Consider the following 22,275-nt stretch of genomic DNA (forward strand, 5'->3'; position numbering starts at 1 on the left):
CAGCAGACTGTTTGGTTGTGTTTGTCAGAGTGTGATGACAGAACTAAACACTGGTATTTACTCTGCGATAACCGCCTTGTCTGGACAGGCTCTGTGCGGTAACTGAGTGTGTGGGACTGACAGATAATGTGTGTGTTTGCTGAGGTGTGATGCATTGTATCTCCAACCTCTCCGCTGGCGTCCGCATGCGCCCCGTCGTGATAACTGCTTTAGTAATTGCGTTCTGCCTCTTCTCTTTGCTGGGTGGAAACGCAAATCGCAGCTCGGGTCCAGTGGTGATGATTGTCATGTTTTCATTTGGAATAAAGTTTATGTTTGGGAGATGCATGGTGTGTCCTTGAAGGCTAACAACTGTGATGAACGCATTTCCTCCCTCATAAAACAACTGAGAAGCTCATTTTCATGTAATATGTCATCCCGGCGGCGTTGACATCCGTGTTTACGTGCTTGGAGTCTAGTTTCTTTTTCCTATTCTACGTCACACTGATTAGTACTTCAAATCCTAGGCGACTTCACTGAGATTTGAAGCTCCCGTTGCCTTGTTTGTCCTCGCCGCCGCGCCTGATGACAGCCCCCCATCTGCCTTTTATAGCTGAGGGGTAAAAACTACATACAATCTAATTTTCCTGACAAGTGAACATGCTGGCTTCATGTATAAATGTGTGCCTTAGCTCTAATAAGCTTCTTCTTCTTTTTTTTTCTTTTCAAATGCACCACAAGTTTTCAAGCATACCCAAAACAGCCCAAATACGTGAAAAATAAAACCCCACGTTTAGCTCTAATCTAATGCCAGACAAGCAGAAGCCTTATAGCGCCTTCTTCATGCTGAACATGCTTTTTAAACACACAGGGCAACATCTGAACATGAAGCTTTTTGTCACACTTCAGCACTGATTCGTGACTCTCACTAAGGCTACGTTCACACTGCAGGTCTTAATGCTCAATTCCAATTTTTTGATCAATTTCGATTTTTTGATCAAATCCGATTTTTTTTGTCTGCTTGTTCACACTACAAATAAAATGTGACAGCAAACACGCTCTAGTGTGAACCCTCAAAGCGGCCCGCATGCGCAAAAGACGACGTCACACACAGCGCGCTCTGTTTAGACCCAGAGCAAACAGTATTGTTTGACTGATGGCCCTTAATATAAAGACTTGTTTCGGACTTTACGTTTCCCAATTTTGCTTTAAGTTATGTTATTTTGTTATTTACATATGGCCTAATAATTATCCTTATTGCTGTTTTAGAGGAGCGGTGCTTCAAAGGATAGTTGCAGATTTCTGTCAGAATCTGCAGATTATACAGTACAAATAAAATGTTCACATTTCTCCAACGATGTCTTCCCAAAAGTTTCACTGGATGGCCAGGAAGCGTTCACGATGTCTTCTCGGGCGCTGATAATTGGCGTCTGTCTTGTGTCAGTGACGTAAAAGAGGATTTAATGCGACCTGACCGTTCAAACAACAGTCGCTTTCTAAAACATCAGATTTGTATCAGATTCAGCACCACATACGAAAGTGACCCAGGTCAGATTTGAAAATATCGGATTTGTGCCGTTCACACTGTCATACCATGATCGGACATGGGTCGCATAGGGTCAAAAAAGTCGGATTTGATGCGCTTTCGCCTGCAGTGTGAACGTAGCCTGAGAGCTGGAGGCACTCACAGAGACCTTTGCAAAATCAACTGCCTCTCATGTCTTTGTTTTCCATCACTGCCTTTGGTCTACAATTTCATGCAGCTAGTACAGAATGGACTCTATAGAATACAACTAGTTTTAATATTTGTACTGTGAACGGTCAGATTAACAAAAGAAATACCTATGACTGTAATCGGTTGCCAGTGCCTTATTACGCAATTTTTTCTATTCTTTTTTTTTTTTTTTTTTTGGGTGGGGGGGTGGGGGGGGTGGGGGGGGTGGGGGGGTGTAAATTTTGATCATTTGAATTTTCAAAAAAGGCTTTTCCCACATACAGTCACTGGCTAAAGACTTGTGATTGAGAACTTTTTATCATCCGTGAAACAACACCATCTAAGACAGATTCTTTCCCTTTTATTTTGAAAGTTTAGCTGCTAGGCGGATCCATATTGTGGCCGGCTCAAGCATCTTTCAGCTTCCTCTCCAGTGAGTTTCTTCATCCCGTGGTGAGACTCCGACTCCAGCATCTCACCAATGTGGCAGATTTTAAGTTCAGAGTACAAGGAGTACTGTTGCTAACTGCTTACTGCTCTAATTGCACAGCAACAAGCATTTCATTGCGTGTTGTACTATGTATGATTGTGTACGTGACAAGTGACAAACTGTAACAAAGTGTGCCTACTCATATTTGCAGTAGAGCACCTTGTTGTGCACCCTCTTTTCACACACGGGCACAGAATCAAAATCCAAAACGTTGAGACAGGCTGTACGTAACTTAGTAACTTCAGTGTGTTCATACGTGGTTGTCCTCTGTACGAATCAGCAAAGGAGCGCACAGTTCTAAGGTTTTGAATCCAACTCTAAAAGAATCTTTGCGATCATTAAAACAACACCCCCTCCCCAACTCGGTGTTATCTTTACAAAGTGTGTGTGTGTGTCCTGGTTTATGCTGGCGTGTGCACGGGAGCAGACCTGCAGCAGAGTGCCGTGGATGCGGTTCTGTTGGAGTTTGGGTCCTGGTTCTAGAGGAAGTTCCTGCAGCAAGGTCTGGACGGTGGACGGGATTTGCGTGACCAGGACAAAGGGGACAAGAGCCCGAGCTGCCATTTCTCTGGTGCGATACACAGCCGAGCGGCCGCATCTGTGGAGCAGAGAAAAACATTAGTATCGTGGAAAAACTGGGGAAAGATGATGGCGGCGTCGTTATGATAATCTTTCAGTATTGAATTGTGTAATATATCATTTGATTTCATGGAAAAAGTACTGATGTTTCCCCGCTATCACAAGTCAAAGATTGTTATTCTAACTTTTCTATGACAAATAACATAATCACCACGTATATTATCATTATGAAGTATCGTTATTTTGTTCTCCGACCACATTAAGTCATGGACATATTCTCAGTGATGACCTATGAGCTATTTGGTTTGGACAGTTGGCCGCTATTTTATTGCACTGCTTATGTAACATCTTTTTCTCCCTCTCCTGCTTCCCTCCTCTACTGCAAAGGGAAAAACAAACTGCTCCCAGGTCAGCTGATGACCGATAAACCCTGAATCAAATATTTTAGAATCATTACCTAACCAGCCAGGAAACGGCCTACTACATTTTGTTTTCGCCCACACACAGGCGCAGATGGTTCCAGCTCACGGTCATTTACAGTGTTCGTCGGTGATGGAGGCTGCAGCTAGTCACCCCGGGTGCATGCTAAAATTAACCTTGTTTACATGCTGCTAATCTTTCCTTCTCCGATGTCATAACAGAGCCGATGCATGAGGGAAGGACATGACCAAGACCTGAATGAGATAAAAGGGGGAAGGGTGAGACGGCTCGAAAGGAGCAGAGTAAGAGTTCAGCTACTTGCAGAAACAGATAGCTGGAGTACAGTTCCACGAAAAACAGCCATCGCACTGGAAGAAAACTGACACCTACTAAACTGGCTGCCTTCAACAGATAAGCAGGAAAAAGCAATAAAAGCATAAAAGTCTAACGGTTGCCTCTTGGAGACTGTGTACCAAACATACTGTATGTAGATGTTTCTGAAAGGAACCACAACACCCTGAGTCTTAATAATGCTCATGCACGTGTCACAGTAGACGTTAGAATACACGTGCATTTATATATTAGCACAGACAAGTCACAATGTGACATCCTACAAAGCTGAAAAGCCATTCTGGTAAAAACTGCTAAAAATTGCAGTTCCTCTAGTGTCCACTTGGAGCCATCTCCAAGAGTGAGTCAATTACTACAGACTGCTATGCTAAAATACCTAATCTTACCACTTTTAAAGAAAAAACTCAAGTGGTGCATCGAGTCCATTTCTCAAAATCCAGATTATCTCATATCTATCCTGAAATCACTCCATATTGTGACAGATGCAAAACTGCTGAAGCCTCACTGATCCACATGTAGTGGTCTTGTCCCAGTCTTGTTCAGTTCTGGACAGACGTTTTTCATACCCTGACCAGGATTTTCAGTGTGACGCTGGCCCCTGGCCCCCTTCTTGTTCTGTTTGCCATCAGTGGGAATGAGGTGCCTATAAAAGACAGGCGTTATCATTCTGTTCCCTGTTGGCCAGGAGGGCAATCCTACTGAGGTGGCGGGACGCTGCCCCCCCACTCACAAACAGTGGTTATGTGACCTCATGTTGTGTCTAAAACTAGAAAAAAATAAGACACTCGCAGACACTCCAGAACTCTACTGGGAAATTTCAAAGCATTGATGCATTTCAAAATCTATAAGAATTTTTCAGCAAACTCTCTTATGTCAGGTGTGGAAATACAGTGTACAGGTCTAGGGCAGTGTCCTGGGTGGGAGTGAATGGCATTATTTTGCAGGGATTATGTTATTTTGGGAAATGTCATACATGTGTTTATATTTCCCGTTTTTCCCCTTTTATTTCACAGCGTTAAATGTACGGGCTTTTTACCCCGAATGTACAGATCATCTGTAATCCTTTTCTTTTCTTTTTGTTTATATGTATAAAAGAAAAACTCTTAAGACATTGTTTAAAGAAAAAACTGTATTTTCTATGGACAGTTTCTTCCTTCATAACTGCACGGTGGGTGAATTTTGTTTTTTAGAACTCATCCAGGCAAGTGTGTAAACCTTGACAAGGCCTCACCTTCACTAATCTGAGTCACCAACTGACAAATAACACAAATTGCTGTGTGAAATATACCATCCAATCCTGTGCTGCAGTTTTGAGGAGTTCTTTATTGATACCTTGTTCCTCAAGTCCAATATTGCACCCATACAGTTCATGGATGTAGCCGTCCTTACCCTTTCCACCCTCTAATCCAAATATAGTCACTTTTTGGCTCCAATAAACTAACATGGTGCCGGCCAAAAATGCTAATGCTGATGTTTCAAAATGTAGAGTGCAAAAACCAATAGGTGACGTCATGGTGTCTATGACAAGCATGCATACTTATTTACATGCAAAAAAGGAAAAAGTGGATCAAAGGTACATTAATACTGCCGGCTGTTTAGGGGCTTTCATGGCATTAAAACTGGCTGCTGGGGCCAAAAACGGCCCTCGGCTTTGCTATGGAAAATTCAAAGAAGCTTCCAGAGAAATGTGAAACACCTCTCATGCTGCAGCGGCATGTGGAGGTGAAAAAGAAGCCCGTCTTTTTGGCTCTGGTACTGAGTGGAGGCGAGATATGTTAGCAGATATCTGGATAGCACCGTGAGAGCGTATGTTAATAATAAACAGCATCTGTTAAGAGGAAGCAGCAAAGCCAATAAACGATCAAGTGTTGGATCTCCTGGTGATTTGACTGAGAGACCGGGACAAGAAGTGACAAGAAACGTCCAATCGGTATGCACTGAAACAAAGTGGGGGCTGTTTGGAGCAACAGATCAACTGTTAACAAATGTTTTTTCCACCTGCTGTGAACACACACACATACAGCCAGACAGACAACCAAAGGGCCCTATATCAAACGCAGACAACAGTTTGCATTCCTGAGCTCTGCACGCCTGCACACGTGAATTTATGAGCACAAACGTCCCACACACAAACCCACCAAATTTCATGCAAACTCCTCACTTTCCACTCGTCCCAGCCCCCATTTGGGCCCCATATGTTAACTATCTGTGCTAATTTGTCCCATTGAAAGTCTTTTGCAAAAGGAAATGACAGTTTGGAAGGTTGTAATTTTAGGAACAGGGACGTCCCCTGTGGGATTCAGTAGGCAGACTGTTGACTGGCCTGGATCAGGCTCATCTGGGCCTCATTTTGGAAAGCTGGGAGAACTGCTTCCTCCACAGAGACTCAAGCATGTTGGCTAAACAAGCCTGAGAGTCAAAGCTGATTAGCAAAGAACCTACTGTAAGCAAATTAAAAAGCAAGGAGTGACAAATTAAACAATTTGGCTTCCTTCATTTATTCATATGGACGCGATCTAGCCAAGAAAAAACAATCCTCCTTTTACTTTACCACCAAAAGTCTTTCTTTGTCCTGACTATTTTGCTGTGTGGAAAACCACTAGAATGTGTGTCAAATTAAAAAACATCCGGTATGAACCCGACAAGCATAATCATGGCTGCACGTAACTGTACATGCCTGGTTAGGCAGACAGCCAGCATAATGTAAACGTAATCATGTAAACATAATCATGTTCGCATTGCTATTTATGCTTCTGTCAGTTTTGTGTAGATCTTTGATATTACAACAGCCCGTATGAACTGAGCCATATTCAAATTGCCCACAGGCAAAAACCCAAAGACATCCAGTTAACAGTGAATGTATCAAAAAGATCTCATAACCTAAAATAATATGTGTCAAGTTTACACCTGGACATCAAACTACACTGAAAGTTACAGAATGTAAGATTTTCACGTTATCGGCAGATTGCAGTCAACTGACTTCTATTTTCTTAGTCCTCCCCAATTCAACAGTATAACCCTCGCTACGGTGGCCGCTGTAGGACATATCAAAAACATTAACTTTAAAGTACATCTCATAAGTCTGCAGGTGGCCAGTGTGTTTATGTTATTATTTGGACCAGATACAGATCTAACCTGGTGTTTTCCCCCCCATCTGTGGAAGGCTGTCAGTCCACTGTTTACCTCAGCTGTCAATGCCGTCCGCGCTCATTTACTCTTGAAGAGGCTGTAAAACTTTGTGAAAGGTGTCCAATGTGGGCCAGTCATTTAGAGAAGCCCACTTCTGACTGATAACAGCGATGCTGAGGTGAGTTGGTGAAGATATCCTGAACTTTTCTGTGGGGAAGCAGCACTGCTGTTCCTTCCTGTCGTGTTCGGGTCAAATCTGACTGATTTACAACTTAAAACACTCATAAATACTGTTTTGGTTTTTACATCTGATGGCCTCGAGGCCTTATGACATCCTCCACACTATGCAGGTGAACATATGAAAGTGATGATCGCCTCATTCATTGAATGTTGAGTATTTTAATCAACCTTGTTACATATGTGGTGTTCCCGGTCACCATAGGAGATGAGTGGGAATCCACTAACCCCCCCCCATTGACCCTGAAAGACCCACTTTACGACCTACTGATTGACCCACTGAACTGAATTTGGTGGTGAAAAATGTTTGCCGGGAAGACTAAAGTAAGGGGGGGGGGTGTACACAGAACTGGAGGGTTAAAGCTGATGTTATTAGCCTGTGTTCATCTGTGTAGATCTAAGATTACTAGACTCTGATGCTTAGTGAATAAACTCTCATACAATGTGAAAATGCAATCAAACTATTTATCGGAGAGAAATTGTGAGTGTTTTAATGTTTTTAGGTCACTTAAACCAAACGTTAGTCGGAACGGTCTCGTGTCTAATCTGCTGACATTAAGTACTTCTGACAATATCAGGAATAAACAAGTATCTTGTTGCACTATTTCTTGTGTTAGAGCTCTGACTTCGGTTCAGAAGACTTGAGGCTTGAGGTGATGAAGAAGAGGATGATGTTTTAGAAAGATGCCAGTCACACTGTCCCTTTCCTTCAAATTATTATTATTTGGTGAAGGAGACCCCTCTCAGTTAATAAAACACAGGTATGACCCTTCATGTCTTAAGTTTGAAGGTTCAGGCATGAATTTCAGTGCTCTACACAGCACGCAAACTCCTACATGTTCTCTTTTGCACGGCTTTTGGCATACCATCTTGTATCTTCTAATTCTACAGTGCTAGTTTTCATCAGTTTCATAAACTCCTTGCCGCTACTAGTTGGCCTGATTAGCACACAGGGTACAGCTTCAGTTTACATTATGAAATGTAATCCTGTAATGTGTCAGTAAACTATTTCCTTTTTATGTCAGGCATAGTTCAGATACTGATGGCAAGTTTGGTCTTCTCTAGGCATTTGTTCACCATTCGTCATCGTGGGGAAATGCACTGCATTGTATTAAAAAAACAAAACAAAAAGAAACTGATAGCAGCCCCTTTTGAAGTCAGTTTATAGGCATTTCTGTGCCCTTTCAAAAGAAATGAGATGTGAGACAGTGCGGGCCAAAAAGGAAAGGAAGGGAGTGGTGCAGGCAGGGTGAGCAGAAATGCCTGGGCTGGATATCACGGGATATAAATCACTACCACAACACTCTGAGGGCTTACAGTTAAGATGGAGAGACAGAGAAAAAGAGAGGCGCTCCAAGGAGATAAGACAAACCGTTTTAAAGACACTGCGGATAGGAATGAAGCCATTAATTATTATAACAAATGTCCGCTTCTCGTCATCCTCCCCCATTTTCTCGTCATCATCATTATTCACTCCGTCATTACGCATGCAGGTGTGACGCTTGCAGAGGGCCCGGCATCGAGGGAATGTTACAAATCTAGTGAGGATGAGGTGGGAGGTTATGAAGATTTTAAAAAATTATTTGCTATGCGGTGTAAAGGAGTTATACCACAGTATTTGAGTATGGTGCTCTGGCCTGTCAACAGGTGAAGCTAAGCAACATTTAATCCTTGGAGGTGACAGGTCAGGTCTTATGGAGACGGGGAGCACGCGGTGGGCGACAGCCATCGGCCTCATCAGACACGTCCTGCACACGCCTGGGGTAGATGGGTTGGGGGATGGAAAGGGGGTATCGCAGAGAAACATGGCTGGAGCCAAAGAAGTTGTGGCTGGGCTATATTTAACATCTCCAACATGTGGGCTTCATTTGGCTAGATGTGTGTGCTGCATACCTTCTCTGACAGTGCCAGACTCAGCCGAAAGCCCTTTTATTTTCACCCACAAGAGATGGAACTCTAAAGGCATAACTACGAGATTTCACTGAGGTTCAGATTTTTTATTTTTTTAAGAACGTATGCATTCAATGAAGGCAAAGTCACACATTTACAGGTGCAAATGGTAACGGCTCCAGTTTATGACCCAGTCAGCTTCTGATCACACTTCACTTTCCATTTTCTATGTGTGTCACTAAATATGGAGTGAAATGAATTATTCAACAGGTTATTATCAGATGCGAGTTAGATGGCTACCTAGAGCTGGGCGATAGAACGATAACGATATGTATTGCGAAATAACTTTTTCTCGATAGAAAAATTAAACTATTGCGATAGGCCTCACCGCTCTTGTCCTCTTAAAAAAAAGAAAAAAAGAACAGCCAATCCAAATTAAGTAGTGCAGAGCCGAACCAATCACAGCTGCAGCGTCACGTCACGTGACTTGTTACGTACAGCACAAGTGCCAAGCCGCACATGTGTATTTGTTTTGGACAGCAGCCAGCCGCCGTGCCACCCGGGTAATGGAGGAAATGAGTGCGCCGACTAGAGAAAAATCAACCGAGAGCGTGACCGAAGGTTACCGAAGATAAAACAGATGATCCAATGCCGGAGAGATTGTCGAACGGAAGAGCCATAGAAGTTCCGTAGTGTGAAGGTATTTCGGCTATTTCAAGTCTGACAAAAAACAGAGTAGCGCGCACTGTAAATTGTGTCGAAAGCAAGTCTGGAAATACAATAAACCGGTGCATGCTCAATCTCTGACTGGAAGCGCTAATTCGTCATTCGGCTTTTGTCAGGCTAAAGTAACTGTTAAAACTGTTTGAAAAGCTAAGCTATACAACAAGGAGAGATTGAGAATTTCCTTTTAGTTCTCAGTTTATTTGATATTGACAAAAGTTAGTCAATTTGTCTGTTCTTCTGTAAAACAAACTAAGATTTATTTTTAGAATTAATAATTTCTAAGTGGAATTGACAATTTAGTAGTCTGTTTTGTTTGTTCTATTTTGAAACTTAAACGCTTTAGCGGCTGCCTTTTGTGTAGTTTGCAATATTTGCCTTTATTTATCTGAAAAAGTCTCATGTTCCTTAAGTACATCTACCCTGTTGAACTTATTATGGGAAATACATATTTCAATCAAAACAAGCTGCTGATTATTTCACATTTTACTTGTGAGCAACGGCACATTTAAATCTTACAAATATAGTTATTTGGCTTATATCGTGATATATATCGTTATCGCCTGAAATGAAAAAAACATATCGTGATATGAAAAAATCTCATATCGCCCAGCTCTATGGCTACCCCATACCTGCATGTAGTTCTGCTGGAGGTTTCTTCCTGTTAAAAGGGGGTTTTTCTTTCCCACTCTCGCCAAGCGATTGCTGAAATTACTGTATGGCCTTTACCTTACAGTATAAATCGGCTTAAGGCAACTGTGGTTGTGATCTGCCTATATAAACAAAAATGAAGTGTTTTGCAGCATACGACTGAAGACGTGGATCAGACTAGAAACAGTTACAGAACCAGCCCTTAAGTGTGCAGTCAGACAGAGTGTACAGATGGAGGAAAAACCAAATGCGATCAAGACCAGATTACCAATACAGGTGAAATAGTCTTGGAGGTCTCTAAAGATCCTGAGGCAACACGTCAGCGCCTAAAGAGCTGCTGGTAAAAACTTCAAACTGGAAAAAAGAAAGTTAGACTATTTTTGTAGTCATAGCCGAATCCAGACATTGTTTAAGGATTCTGACACATATCCGTAGTCCAGTAACAATTGTCTCTGTAATAAAGGGTACAATGCCAGCAGGAAATGCTACAACTTAAAAGCACTGTTTAATGGAGCCAACTTGTCAAACTGAAAACAACATGATTTTTTTAAAAGGCTAAATATTTGGGGCACTAGCAGCTTTGCATTTCCTGTTCTTTGACTTTGCTATGTCTTATAACCTTGAGCTACACTATTATGTACAAACACATACCTTATTAGCATTACTCATACAACAGGGTTGAACTTGACTGTTTTAGAGGGCAGAGGTTTCACCCTCACACACTAGAGTTTCGTGCAATAAGTAGTAATCCTGAAAGATCATTGGGAAGCAGAATGACTACGCTAACCTGGCAAAGGACCAGTAGCAATAGTTGCCCCAAATCTCCACCTTTAAACATAACAAAGGTTGGATGAAGGAAAACACAAAACAGTCATAATTCCCCTTGAGGTGCAGAGGAACGTGAACATCTAAACAAAAATCTCATGCCAGTTCCTTCAAACAGTTGATGAGAATTTTGCACGCAAACACCAAATGTCACCCTCACCGTGGCACTGAAGACACTGAGGTCAATGCAAAGGGAGTCAGACTACTCCTCTGGGGAGGCACAGATGTTAGCATAAAACTTGAATTCCTTTCAAACTTTGAGTCTGGGCCAAACAAACTAAAAGAGCTGCTCAACACCAGAATATATTATACAGTAAACCGCAAACAATACGGCTCTACCGTTTCACTAAAAATGTGACAATTTTTGGCAATTTTTGACAGATGTTTATCCAATCTACTTGAAAATTGGAGGATTTACTGCCTGGTTAGTTTGAGGTATTTGGATGAGTGGTTCTTATATTCCAGTTAACAAGTCTGTAGGGTGAGGGGCACTAGCTTTGTGAAAACACTGACTCATTTTAAATCTCATTCCCCAAAATCTTACCCTAAGCTTAAGCATCGCAACTAAACTAAACATTAAAAAAAAGGTAGACGTAGCCATGGAGACAAAGACACCCGCCTGCCAAAAAAAAGGCCACTGCACTAACAATAAAGCCAAATCCCACAACTACTGTACATCTCCTCACAAAGCATGCTACAATACCAGTTTTATGTCTCCTCACTATGCCAGCCCCTTGAGCAGAGCGATATGACCAAAAATATTTATCACGATATACATTTGAAAATTTGCAATAACGATATAACTGATGATATAATTGACACTAGACAAAATACTTTACAACTCCACAACTTTATTAGTGCAAAAAACATCAATGTATTTTCACTTAAACAAGCAGCTGTTTTTTTATGTGCATTAAAGTTATATAAAATTGTAACAGTGCAAAATTTCTTGCTGACATTTTAACCAAAAGGCATTTCCAGTGGAAATTGGCCGACATATCCTCAGCATAACCATGTATAATATCCACAAAACTTAAAAGAGGTTATACACACACAATACGGTAATATTATGTTGAAGCACAGTACGTATCACTCCGCGAGGCTCCTGCCTACGATAGCCGTAATGCTCCGACAATCCATCAAGCGGTGCGGCTTCGTAGCTTAGCAAAGTTGTACTGAAACATTTGACAGATTTTCGAGCGCCGTGTACATAAAATCGTTTCGAGGTCAGTAAACACAACCAGAATTCATACATAAGGCACACGGGATTATAAGAGGCTCTGTCGATTTTCATAAAAATCAAAGGATTGATTTTAAGTGTGCCGTATTTTCCAAAAAACACGGTAATAACGACGGCCCGCTAGCATGCTCTACCAAAAATAGTGCTTTGTTGTGTATCTGACGGTCGAAAGCCAAACCAGTTCCACACTGAAGTTGCAGCATTTTTACAAACCACTTCTGCTTCATCCGTTTCATTCAACGATCCGCTTTCGCCCTCATTCTCCGTCGCCGCCGGCACGCTTTTTCCGCCATGTGCGTATGAAAACAAAGGCACCGCGCATGCACCTTTTACCTAAATTCTATCGCGATATTTCATTTTCTTGTCGTTGCCCAACATTATACCGGTATTACAGTGAACGGTATGATATGGCCCAGCCCTACCAGCCCCTACCAACACACACACAGCACCCACATGCAAGCACTATTATCTAAACCATCAGTAGTGCATTCCAACCTCAAGGTCAAAGCTTAACTCCCTATATCCTCCCAAACATGCGTGCACATCCACACACACAAAGTCGGACGCACAAGCTATCCAGCTGTAAAAATACTGCATCAATCATCTGGCTGGATAATTTACACATCAGATAAACTATTCAGAATAGCTATAGTGACAGAATATCTTAAAGAAATGTAATCAGAAGGATCTGCCTTGCACACATAACACAATAGTGATTTCCGTACAAAGTGAAAAAACCTTCACACCCACCTTTTCTTTGCCACAAAGCATCACCAGCTGTGTGCTTGCATTCCAGAAAACATGAGCTTCAGTCTCCACCACCTTAGTTGTGCTGCTTTTATTTTATACACCTTATCAAGGTGCTGTTGAAGGGTGTAGGCGTGTTAAATGCTGAGATCAGGTATTTTTTTCTTGGGATGCCAAATCTTGTGGACACACAAGGTTGAAGCTTACGGTTCTTATTTGCAGGTGCAGCATAAGAACATGTTCCAATAATATTTGTACATTTCTCCATTAGAGGAATGTAACAAAATGAAGTTGTGACTAAAGTTTCCCACTCGCCTGAGAGGTTCACTCTCCAGTAAACAGCGAGTGGATTCAGACAAGCTGCAACGCAAGACAACACACACATGCGCTGCTCGCTGCAGGAACAGCTCACACTAGATGGGTGTTTTGTCTTAGTGTGGAAAGACACAAAATCCTACAGACGAACACAAAACAATCTCTCTTGTAGCCATGGCGAAACATTAGATTTGAAAGAAGCCCCGCACACACACAAACACACAAAATGTTTAGACCTTTGCTGATTGTGAATTGTTCTATAGTTAGAAAGAAAAGTTCAGATAAACTTAGTTTGAGAGGTTTATCACAGCTGAGTGAGCAGGTGTGGGACTCTCTTGGGTTGGACAGAATTCCTTTGGTTACATTTTTTCTTTCAGACTTTACATAAGCAGGCAAAGTGACTGGAAAAGGCAGGGTGGGAGAAATGCTCATTCAAGTCCACTGTTATGAGCGGAGGGATGAATAGTGACAGAATCAGTTTGACAGATGTTTCCAAGGAAACATCACAACGCAGGGACGACAGTCATGAAATAAAAGTCATGTGCGTGCCAATCCAGCACGGCCAAAGTTTCTAATAATGAAAGGTCAGCGTATGAACAAATATTTCCTCTGAGGCAAAAGCACAGCCTTCCCTAAAGCCTGTGCTTTTCTCTGTTAATGGCATAACTGATATCCGGAATTTTGCAATGTCAAAAACAGCTCTGACTGGGAATTAGGGCTGGGCGATATGTACAAATTTTCCAACCGACAATCGTCAGTCCAATAATCGTCGATGGGCGATATATTCGTGCATGCGCAGGATGGCCGGAGCAATGTAATCATGCACAGACTGATTTGCGCATTTACAACACAGAAGAAGTCCAAACATGGACGAACTAATCCCCTAATTAATTGTTTATCGCGTTAGTCGTCATGATGGCATGTTAACGCTGACAGCACTAAAAAAATATAAAGTCGCCAATTTGGGATTTCTTTGGCTTTAAACCAGATGAAAGAGGGAAACCTAAGGAAGTAACCAAAGCGGTGTGCCACTTGTGCAGACGTATAGTGCGAGCAAAGTACCCAAACACGACTAACTTGCATGAGCATGTACATGTCCACCTGACACTGGCTGAGTATGCTAGGCTATCACCAGCTTCTGCAGCTCCATCAACAAGCATTTGGGCGCACTCTGAGGACGGTGCATGTGTTCGCAGATGAACGAGGGTGCTGTTAAAACAGTGCTACTATTTTTTTTTCCTTCTGTTGACTGCTTCTATTAGTTCCATCGTTATTAGCAAACTTACTCATGGGCAAATAAATAAGTGACCCTTGTAAAAACGATTGACGATAGCTGATATATTTATCCAATCGCCCAACATTGAGTGTATACATAAAAACATCATTAGAACATCGCTGAACTGACTACCACATCAAAAGAAGAAAATGAATAGAGCGGATGAATCTCCATGTCTCAGTCAGAATGCTTGGTGTGGGTTAAAACATCCTCCACTTCACAGAAAGCAGCCATAGTCCTGACCACCCGTGTCACATGTTCACTGTATGTAAGAAGACAGGAGAGAGAAATCCACTGGAGTGTATCAAACCAGCAGAAAACACATTTGGGTCTGGATGCGTTTTGCTTCCCTGGAGACACTGCTAAGTCCCCTGCTTTGCATCTTTGTGGTTTGGGCAAACCTGTAGAGTCCATGCAGCTGAACTGCGCTGTTTGTGAAACTAACCCACATTTGTAGAAAATCATCAGTAATGGTCTCAGTTGTTGTGACTCCACTGTTTCCACTGTACCTGTGCATGCATGCGTAGATCACCTACCTCATGATGAAGGGCATGAAAGGTGCGAGCCCCAAAGGAGAAGAGGATCCATCCATGGGAGAAGGGTAGAGCCGACTGAGAACCAGCAGCAGCAAGAAGAGACTGGGGTGCAGCTTCACCTGGCCGCTGTCACTGAACATGTACACAAACACAAAGACGCACACAATTAACGTTATCTAGAAAGTAAAAGTCATAAATCATCAATGGTAAAGCCGTTAAATGAATGGATACTTCAAGGCGACACTCCTGCCGTCACTGTAATGGCAGAGAACTGATAAACTGAACGCTGTTTTGGATAATCTTCTTCAGACATGATCATGAGGGACTCTGTACACATAAAATAAGTTGTTAGCAAAGGGAAGGGCCTGAAACGTGGGCTCTAGGACTAACCTTCACTTCTCCAGTGAAGGGTTGTTAACAGCCCATAGATAAATGTGGGGCTTATGCTAACATACAGTCAAACTCTATGAAGTTGAACTTCAGGAGTCTCTATGGCAGAACTGCACAGTAATTCTTTCTTCACTTTCTTGCCCTTTGCTAAGAGTTCATAGTTAAATGAGAATATCCTCTTGTCCATCGGCTAGTGATGTGCGGATCGATCCTGAAATATCGATCCTGAAATATCGATTCCTCCGATACCAATCATTTATGTTCTAGAATCGATTCTCACATTAAAATATCGATATTTTAGTAATTTAGAGTAAATTTGTAGTTTATCATTAACAGGAACACAGTGGAAAGAAACTATAACATTCGGATCGTCTACATTCAAAGGAACTACTTCCTCTTCCGCCTATCATAGTCATGTGTGAAATACGTCTGTATAAATGTCTCGCCGCCCCTTGGCGTGCGCACTCACAACAATGGCTGAGCGTAATTGTGCGGACGTATTTTACCTCTACAAACAGCTGAGACGTGGTTTGCGATACATGTGGCAAAAAAGTGAGGTGTTGTGGCCATACTAGGGAGACATTCAAAAGGGCTGTTGGGGGGGTAAATACATTTTACAGGGTTTATTTATTGGATAAAATACGTTAAATGTCACCGTTATTATTGGCCGGCCCGGAAACAGCGGGGGTGTCCAAATTCAGAGGCTGCATCCACCTGAGGACCCGGCCTTCGAGGTCTAAAGAAAGCCGGGTAGTACGTCACAGGCTCCCTCGGTGGAGTGAAACTCTGCCGTCTGCTCCTTGCTATCTAAATATAACAGGGCGCTGACTTAAACTCTCGACCGTCTCACACTTTATTTAATCAGTTTTCTGTTTGACGTTTATTCAGCTGTGTGAAAACCCCGGAGGAACCCTCCCGAGGGATTAATAAAGTTTAATTTAATTTAATCTAATAACTTTAATCTCAGCCAAACCGATTTACCCACGAACAAATAAAACACTGAAAAAGCCAAACAATAACATTTTTAAGTTATCAAAGTGACTTATATATCATATTTAACCCGAGTAGTGAAAGACCGCGGGGGTTTGAAAACGATGTGTCGATCGGCTCAGATATTTGAAGTTTACACAGCTACACTCTCACCTGAAAATATGTTAAAAGTTTTTTTGCGACCCAGAAAGAGAAATAAGAGTAATATTAAAACTAAGTACCTGCCGCCATTGCTGGAATTGGCTGGGCCGCGCATAAATTCTGCGATACGGTTTTTCAATTTTGTTGTCCGGGTGGAAACTCGGGAGAAATTCGGGAGAATGGTGGCTCCGGGAGATTTTCGGGAGGAGCACTGAAATTCGGGATTCTCCCGGAAAAATCGTGAGGGTTGGCATGTATGGTTGTGGCAACATCACTAACCTTATCAAACACCTCAGAGTAAATCATATCACAGAATATGACGAGCGTATGTTGAGGCGAACTGAAGAGGAGGACAGGGACAGGTGCTGCTAGGGCGAGACAGACGTCTCTCACGGAGTCCTTTAGTGCTGCAGGAGGGCAAGCTGTTCAAATAGGCACAACTTCAGTTTTTTTATTTCTATATGATGAACTCTGCATTATTAAGTGATAAGAACAAGTAATCTGATGTCCTGTAATCATTATGATGCTAGAATTTGAGATACAATAAATAAAATAAGTTTTTTGTACAAAGTATTGGTATCGGATCAGTATCGTCGATACCACCCTGAATATTACTTGGTATCAGATCGGAAAGGAAATCAGTGGTATCGCACATCACTACTATCGGCTGACTATGAAGCTAAAGCAGCAGACGATTAGCTAAGCTTAGCACAGAAAGACCGAGCTAATGAACAGCACTTGTTAGCATAGCACTAGCAGTTAAAACGTTAAAATCGGTGTAGTGTTCACGTGACAGGAACTCGAGGAAAAGCGCTTTTTAGCTCCTGGAATTCATCTATAGTGGTGAGAAATAAACAGTCTGATGTGGCGCTCACTGCAACAGGATCAAACAGTGAAAAGTCACCTGAAAAGCACAAATAACCAAAGTTACCGTGCAAAATTTAACTGGCCTAAATTCCTCTTGCTTTTTAATAGACCCTGCATGTCTAAAACCACCCACGCTCTCAAACAGTCATGTCCTCATCAGTCCTTGAACCGAGCTTTTCACCTCCCTCTTCTCCTCCATCCAAGTCTCTTCACTGCCAGCTGAGTCAGAATGGAAAAGTGTCTCTCTGCCAGCGGTTTCACAGTTTCACTCTGACACACTCGCAGCGAAGGAAGCAGGGAGGAAAATAGAGACAGGGAAAGAAACAAGGACTCAAAGAGCAAAATAAAATGAACCTTATGTAGTATCAACAACGAAGTGCAGCCGCGCTTTGCCTTCACGAGCTTTAGTTTTTCCTGTCTTGAATATAGAAACATGAGGAGGAAACAGTGTTTCAGCTTGACGCTGAACTTTGTGAAGGTCTGCTAATGTGACTGTGTATCAGGAGAGCAGTACATCCTTTGGGACCTGTCATTAGTCATGAGGATCTCAGAATGGAGACCTTCCCTCCCGCTCCTTCCCCGAGAAAACATCGTATGCTTTTCATTACTTCGTTAAACAAAACACTCGCAGAGAACCGTCCACTGGGACTGCCGCAGATCGGCAAGATGGGAAATGTAATAGCGGCCCAATTAGTAACTGGTCTAATGTGTTTAATGTCACAGTTCAGTCAAGCACAGCGGGACAGGATGTGATGTCACAGAAACAAGGGACTGGGCTGGTGGTGGAGAGGGGGGCATACAAGGCCTTGTTGGGATGCAGCTGAAGGCAGAAACATTTGACAGGATAAAAAAGCGACTCTGTGGCATTTAATGCTGTCAGATCCTTCTGTGAATGTTTGCTTTCTCTAACCCAAACTCCTCAATCATCTGCAACAGCCGGGTGTTTGATGAAACAGCCTATTTTTATTTTGTCTCGTTTAGAAAGAGTGGAAACAGAGCGCTGACCTTAAGTATATGAATTCTTCATTTAGAAAGGAGTGAAGGGGACACAGTAGCAAAGAGACACCAAAGAAGCTCTAAAGTAAAGTCAAGCTGCAGCTTACGATTTATTCCACTGGTAGACAAATAAATCATCCACTGTGTTTAGAAAATGACTTGGAATATGATCCGAAAACTGTTTTCTTTGGACGTGCAGGCAGAGGCAGATAAGATGAAGCGCTGCTACAAATCAGAGCGGATTAAAAATGCGGGCGGTGACCTGAAATACTTTTGCAGATAAATCTGCTTTGCTACGCAGAGATAATAAAATTTGAAATCTGAAACAACAAGTCGGTCTTGGAGCATATATGAGAGCATGCTTAGGCCCCTCCGAGATAGTCTTTTCAAAATTAAATTTAGAGTGTTTAGAGTGAGTGCATATACAAGCAGACACTGTGTGACAGGAGGACTATAGGAAGTACTATAGGAGGTAAAACAGAGGTTACCAGAAACAAATGCTACGCAAAATGTACTCACAGGTCATTCAAAACCCTCCATTTAATAATCAGGAATCAAAATAAGAAAGGCACTGGCAGAACACACAAATAAATAAATCTGATTCTTTTGGTCTGGACAGTTTTCTTCCCCCGTGGCGTGTGATGAAGCTGATTTTTAGTTGTTGTTGTTTTTTTTACCTTGCTTCCTTTCATTTAAGGAATAAAACAAGTGAAAGCCATAATAAATAATAACTATTAAATAAGTCAAGAAACGTGCTCACCTGAAGCCCCGGTCACACAAACATCGAGACCCCGCTAAACGACTGAAATTTACATTTTCATTTGCTAGGTAGCTAGTGGTTGCTTGGTGTCAACGAATCTGCATTTCTTCCCCAACAACCGGTGGTTGCTAAGAAGTTGCCAACTGGTCTCTAGGCCTGTGTGAATCTGATATATAATCTGTGACTCTGCAAACCGAATCTCGGCTCAGACATTGAAGGAAGGAGAAGCCTTAAAGAACAGCAACTGTTTTTTGTCCCATCACATATTCACTGTGATAATACTGGATGCTAACATTAAGCATGAACAGAGTTTAAAAAAAAAAGAAAACAAGGTTAGTATATATGTGCAAGTAATGTGTTAGCAAAAAGCCGTGGTTTCAGGGATTTAGTCTATTCTCGGATCTTTAAGTGAAGGGATATCTGAGGCTGACAGTGGGTGGATAAGAACTGTGAATCTTTCTCATCTAGAAAATGTCTAGATTACCTAAGGACCAGACACTCCTGCACCAGGAAGGACCCACTGCAGCAGGATAAGGTCTCAGAGTGGATCTGAGACAGTCAGGGTATCACATGGAGTCTGTGCGACTTTCTGAAGCAGTCTACTAGGGTCCACTCGGGTCTCAGTGACGCAGGTTTCGTCATCAGTGGGTCTGTGTGGAGCTCCATGTGCCTGCCTGGTTTTTGTGACTGCGTGGACTCATCCACTTAGAATTCCTATTGCAATGCACCCACTATGCATGCTCTCCAGGTGCCGGACTTTAAGTGGAAGTCTGAAATCTAACAGGAATGACTGCTGGGCCGTTGGGTTTCCAGCTCTCCACTTAACGTTCACCGCCGCGTCTCCAAACTCTTTCACGTGTATCACAGGTGCTCGTTGTGAACCTGCTGCTATCTGTGAACAGGATGGTGTGCAAGTGGTTCATCTGCCACTTTTGGCGTTCTTGGGCAAAGGACCTAATGTGATGCTCATGGAGTTTGTTTCTTACTGTTTGACTGGATAAATGTACAGGAGCAGTTCTCTGGTGGTTACTTTGTAAATACATGAAATGGATTCACAATGTTTTGTGCTTTCTAACTCAACACATTCATATCCCTGAAGTTCAACTGACTTTGTTTGATACCATGATGAGTATCTTTATCTTCATTTAAGGATAGTATATATAAAATATATGGATATACAGTGTAACATGTTGCCAAAAAAAACAAAAAAGGAGAATGATGGCAGAAAGATGGTGCTTTAAACAATATTTATATAACAATAAAATAAAAACAGTTTAAAAGAATGATGGGAGTCATTTTTAAGAGGTAAGAATCAGAGTGTAGGGGGTTGATTATACAGAGATCACTGTTCAGCTGTACAGGCAGTGATAACAGGTCATCTCTCACAGTAACCAGCTGCTGTCAGGGAAACACCCTGTACACTAGCTGCCCTGCATCAAACACTTGGTGACTCTAATAAGGCTCGAATGCCTGTAGAGAGCATGCCATGTGCTGGTCCATCTGCATTGCTTTGCTATCAACAAGTGAAACTGAGCTTTTGGAGCTAATAAAGCTCATAAAGTAATGGAAAGCGTCTTTTATCAGGAGTAAAGACTTCAGAATTGTTTGAATCCATACAGCTATGAAAACTGTTTAATAGTCACTACAGTGAGTATTAAAAGAAGATAATCAGAGTCAGCTTTGCAGGTTTAAATACTGCCACCAAGAATTTTATTTAAAAACTATGATTACAAAGCTCATCAAGGCTGAAACATGCCAACATCAGCAAGACTTGTCTGCATGCAACAATAATGCTTACTGCAGGAAGAAGCACACACTCTGCTTGTCCAGTGTTTTCTATGTCAGCTTGTGTATTACTACACATCTCGCAGCTTTAGTAATAAGAGGGATTTCTGCAGGAAGGGCGGGTTACATAATCCACAAATATACAGCCTTACACAGGTCCAGATCCTGCTTCTATAATCTTTCCTATATCGATGGCCTATTTTGGAAACACACTCTTTCACGTCTGTTTAAAAAACCACTAACAGCAGCCCTCTTACCTCCAGTCCTGCAGCGTATGACTACAGTTTGGTGCGGTTGGTCTGTTTGGGTGGCGCGATACGCTGAGATGTGGGAAGTCAGACAGCCGGGATCTGGTTCCGTGGGAAATTTGCAAATGTTTTAACAAGGGTCGCGGGGAGCAGGGGGGAATTGTGAAAGAGCTGGCCTGAAAGAGCTTTCAATTAATTGGATCCATATTAAGATAAGGCCGCCTGGGCAGCTGTTGGATGACTCATATGCTTTTAAAAAGGGAGTCTGGATTGAGCTGACAAAGATAAGACCGATGAACCCAAGTGGACCCAACTCTCCACTCCAAAAACTGTAGCAAAATCTCAACAAGACATTTGTTTTATTCGCTCGTAAAGCTCTGTGCTTTGAACAATTGTCTGTCAGCTAAGCAATTTAGAAAAAGGCCCACATGAGAATTCAATGCAGAGGAAAAAGAGCCGAGCTCTTTGAGAAAAACCTAGCTTCCGGACTGATGAAAAGTTGCGCTATCCTTGCTTCTTCCACCAGAAAGCCTGCCAGTGCAAAAGCACCACTGCTTAATCAGCTTAAGCAAACAAAAAAGGCTGTCTTGTAGAGCTGAAATGCAAGTCAAAGTGAACCCATAATAGGACCAAGGATGTGCAAAAAGCCACGGCAAGTGTGCGTGTGTGGATTTAAGAGCGCCACCTTACCTTTCCACTGTGGCTGCAGCTTCCTCCAACTGGTTCAGAAGGAACGGGTACAGAGCCGGAAAGCGGGTGAAAAACTCTCGACCCGTCATCCTGCAGGCAGAGAGAGAGAGAGAGAGCTCTTACAACGACAATCAGAAATAAGGATTCACAAACAAGCATCTTTGATATATTCGGTGAAGTGTATAGTAAAGGTTCCATATAAAATACGATCTGCCAATTCATTAGGTACACCTGCTTAAGCGCTCATAGATGCCGATACCCAATTAGCCAATCAGATGGCAATACCACAATGTATTCAGACGCGTA

At 42.2% G+C, this 22,275-nt stretch overlaps 1 protein-coding gene across 4 annotated transcripts in view; it reads right to left on the minus strand.

The window, feature by feature from the left end:
- thada (THADA armadillo repeat containing) overlaps nucleotides 1–22,275 on the minus strand; it is a 116,341-nt gene that overhangs the window by 55,882 nt on the left and 38,184 nt on the right. For all 4 annotated transcript variants that reach the window (XR_014801905.1, XM_084947770.1, XM_084947769.1 and 1 more), the window contains 3 exons: nucleotides 21,970–22,059; nucleotides 15,103–15,234; nucleotides 2,613–2,781 (listed from right to left, as the gene is read on the minus strand). Coding sequence is in view for 3 of the 4 variants with exons in the window: in XM_084947770.1 (XP_084803896.1) it covers nucleotides 2,613–2,781; nucleotides 15,103–15,234; nucleotides 21,970–22,059 (391 nt within the window). In the remaining variant the exon portion in view is untranslated. The remainder of the gene's footprint in view (nucleotides 1–2,612; nucleotides 2,782–15,102; nucleotides 15,235–21,969; nucleotides 22,060–22,275) is intronic.

Source organism: Perissodus microlepis, chromosome 13 (genome assembly GCF_051167445.1).
Source record: "Perissodus microlepis isolate ML-2025 ecotype Zambia chromosome 13, ASM5116744v1, whole genome shotgun sequence".
NCBI classification, from domain to species: domain Eukaryota; kingdom Metazoa; phylum Chordata; class Actinopteri; order Cichliformes; family Cichlidae; genus Perissodus; species Perissodus microlepis.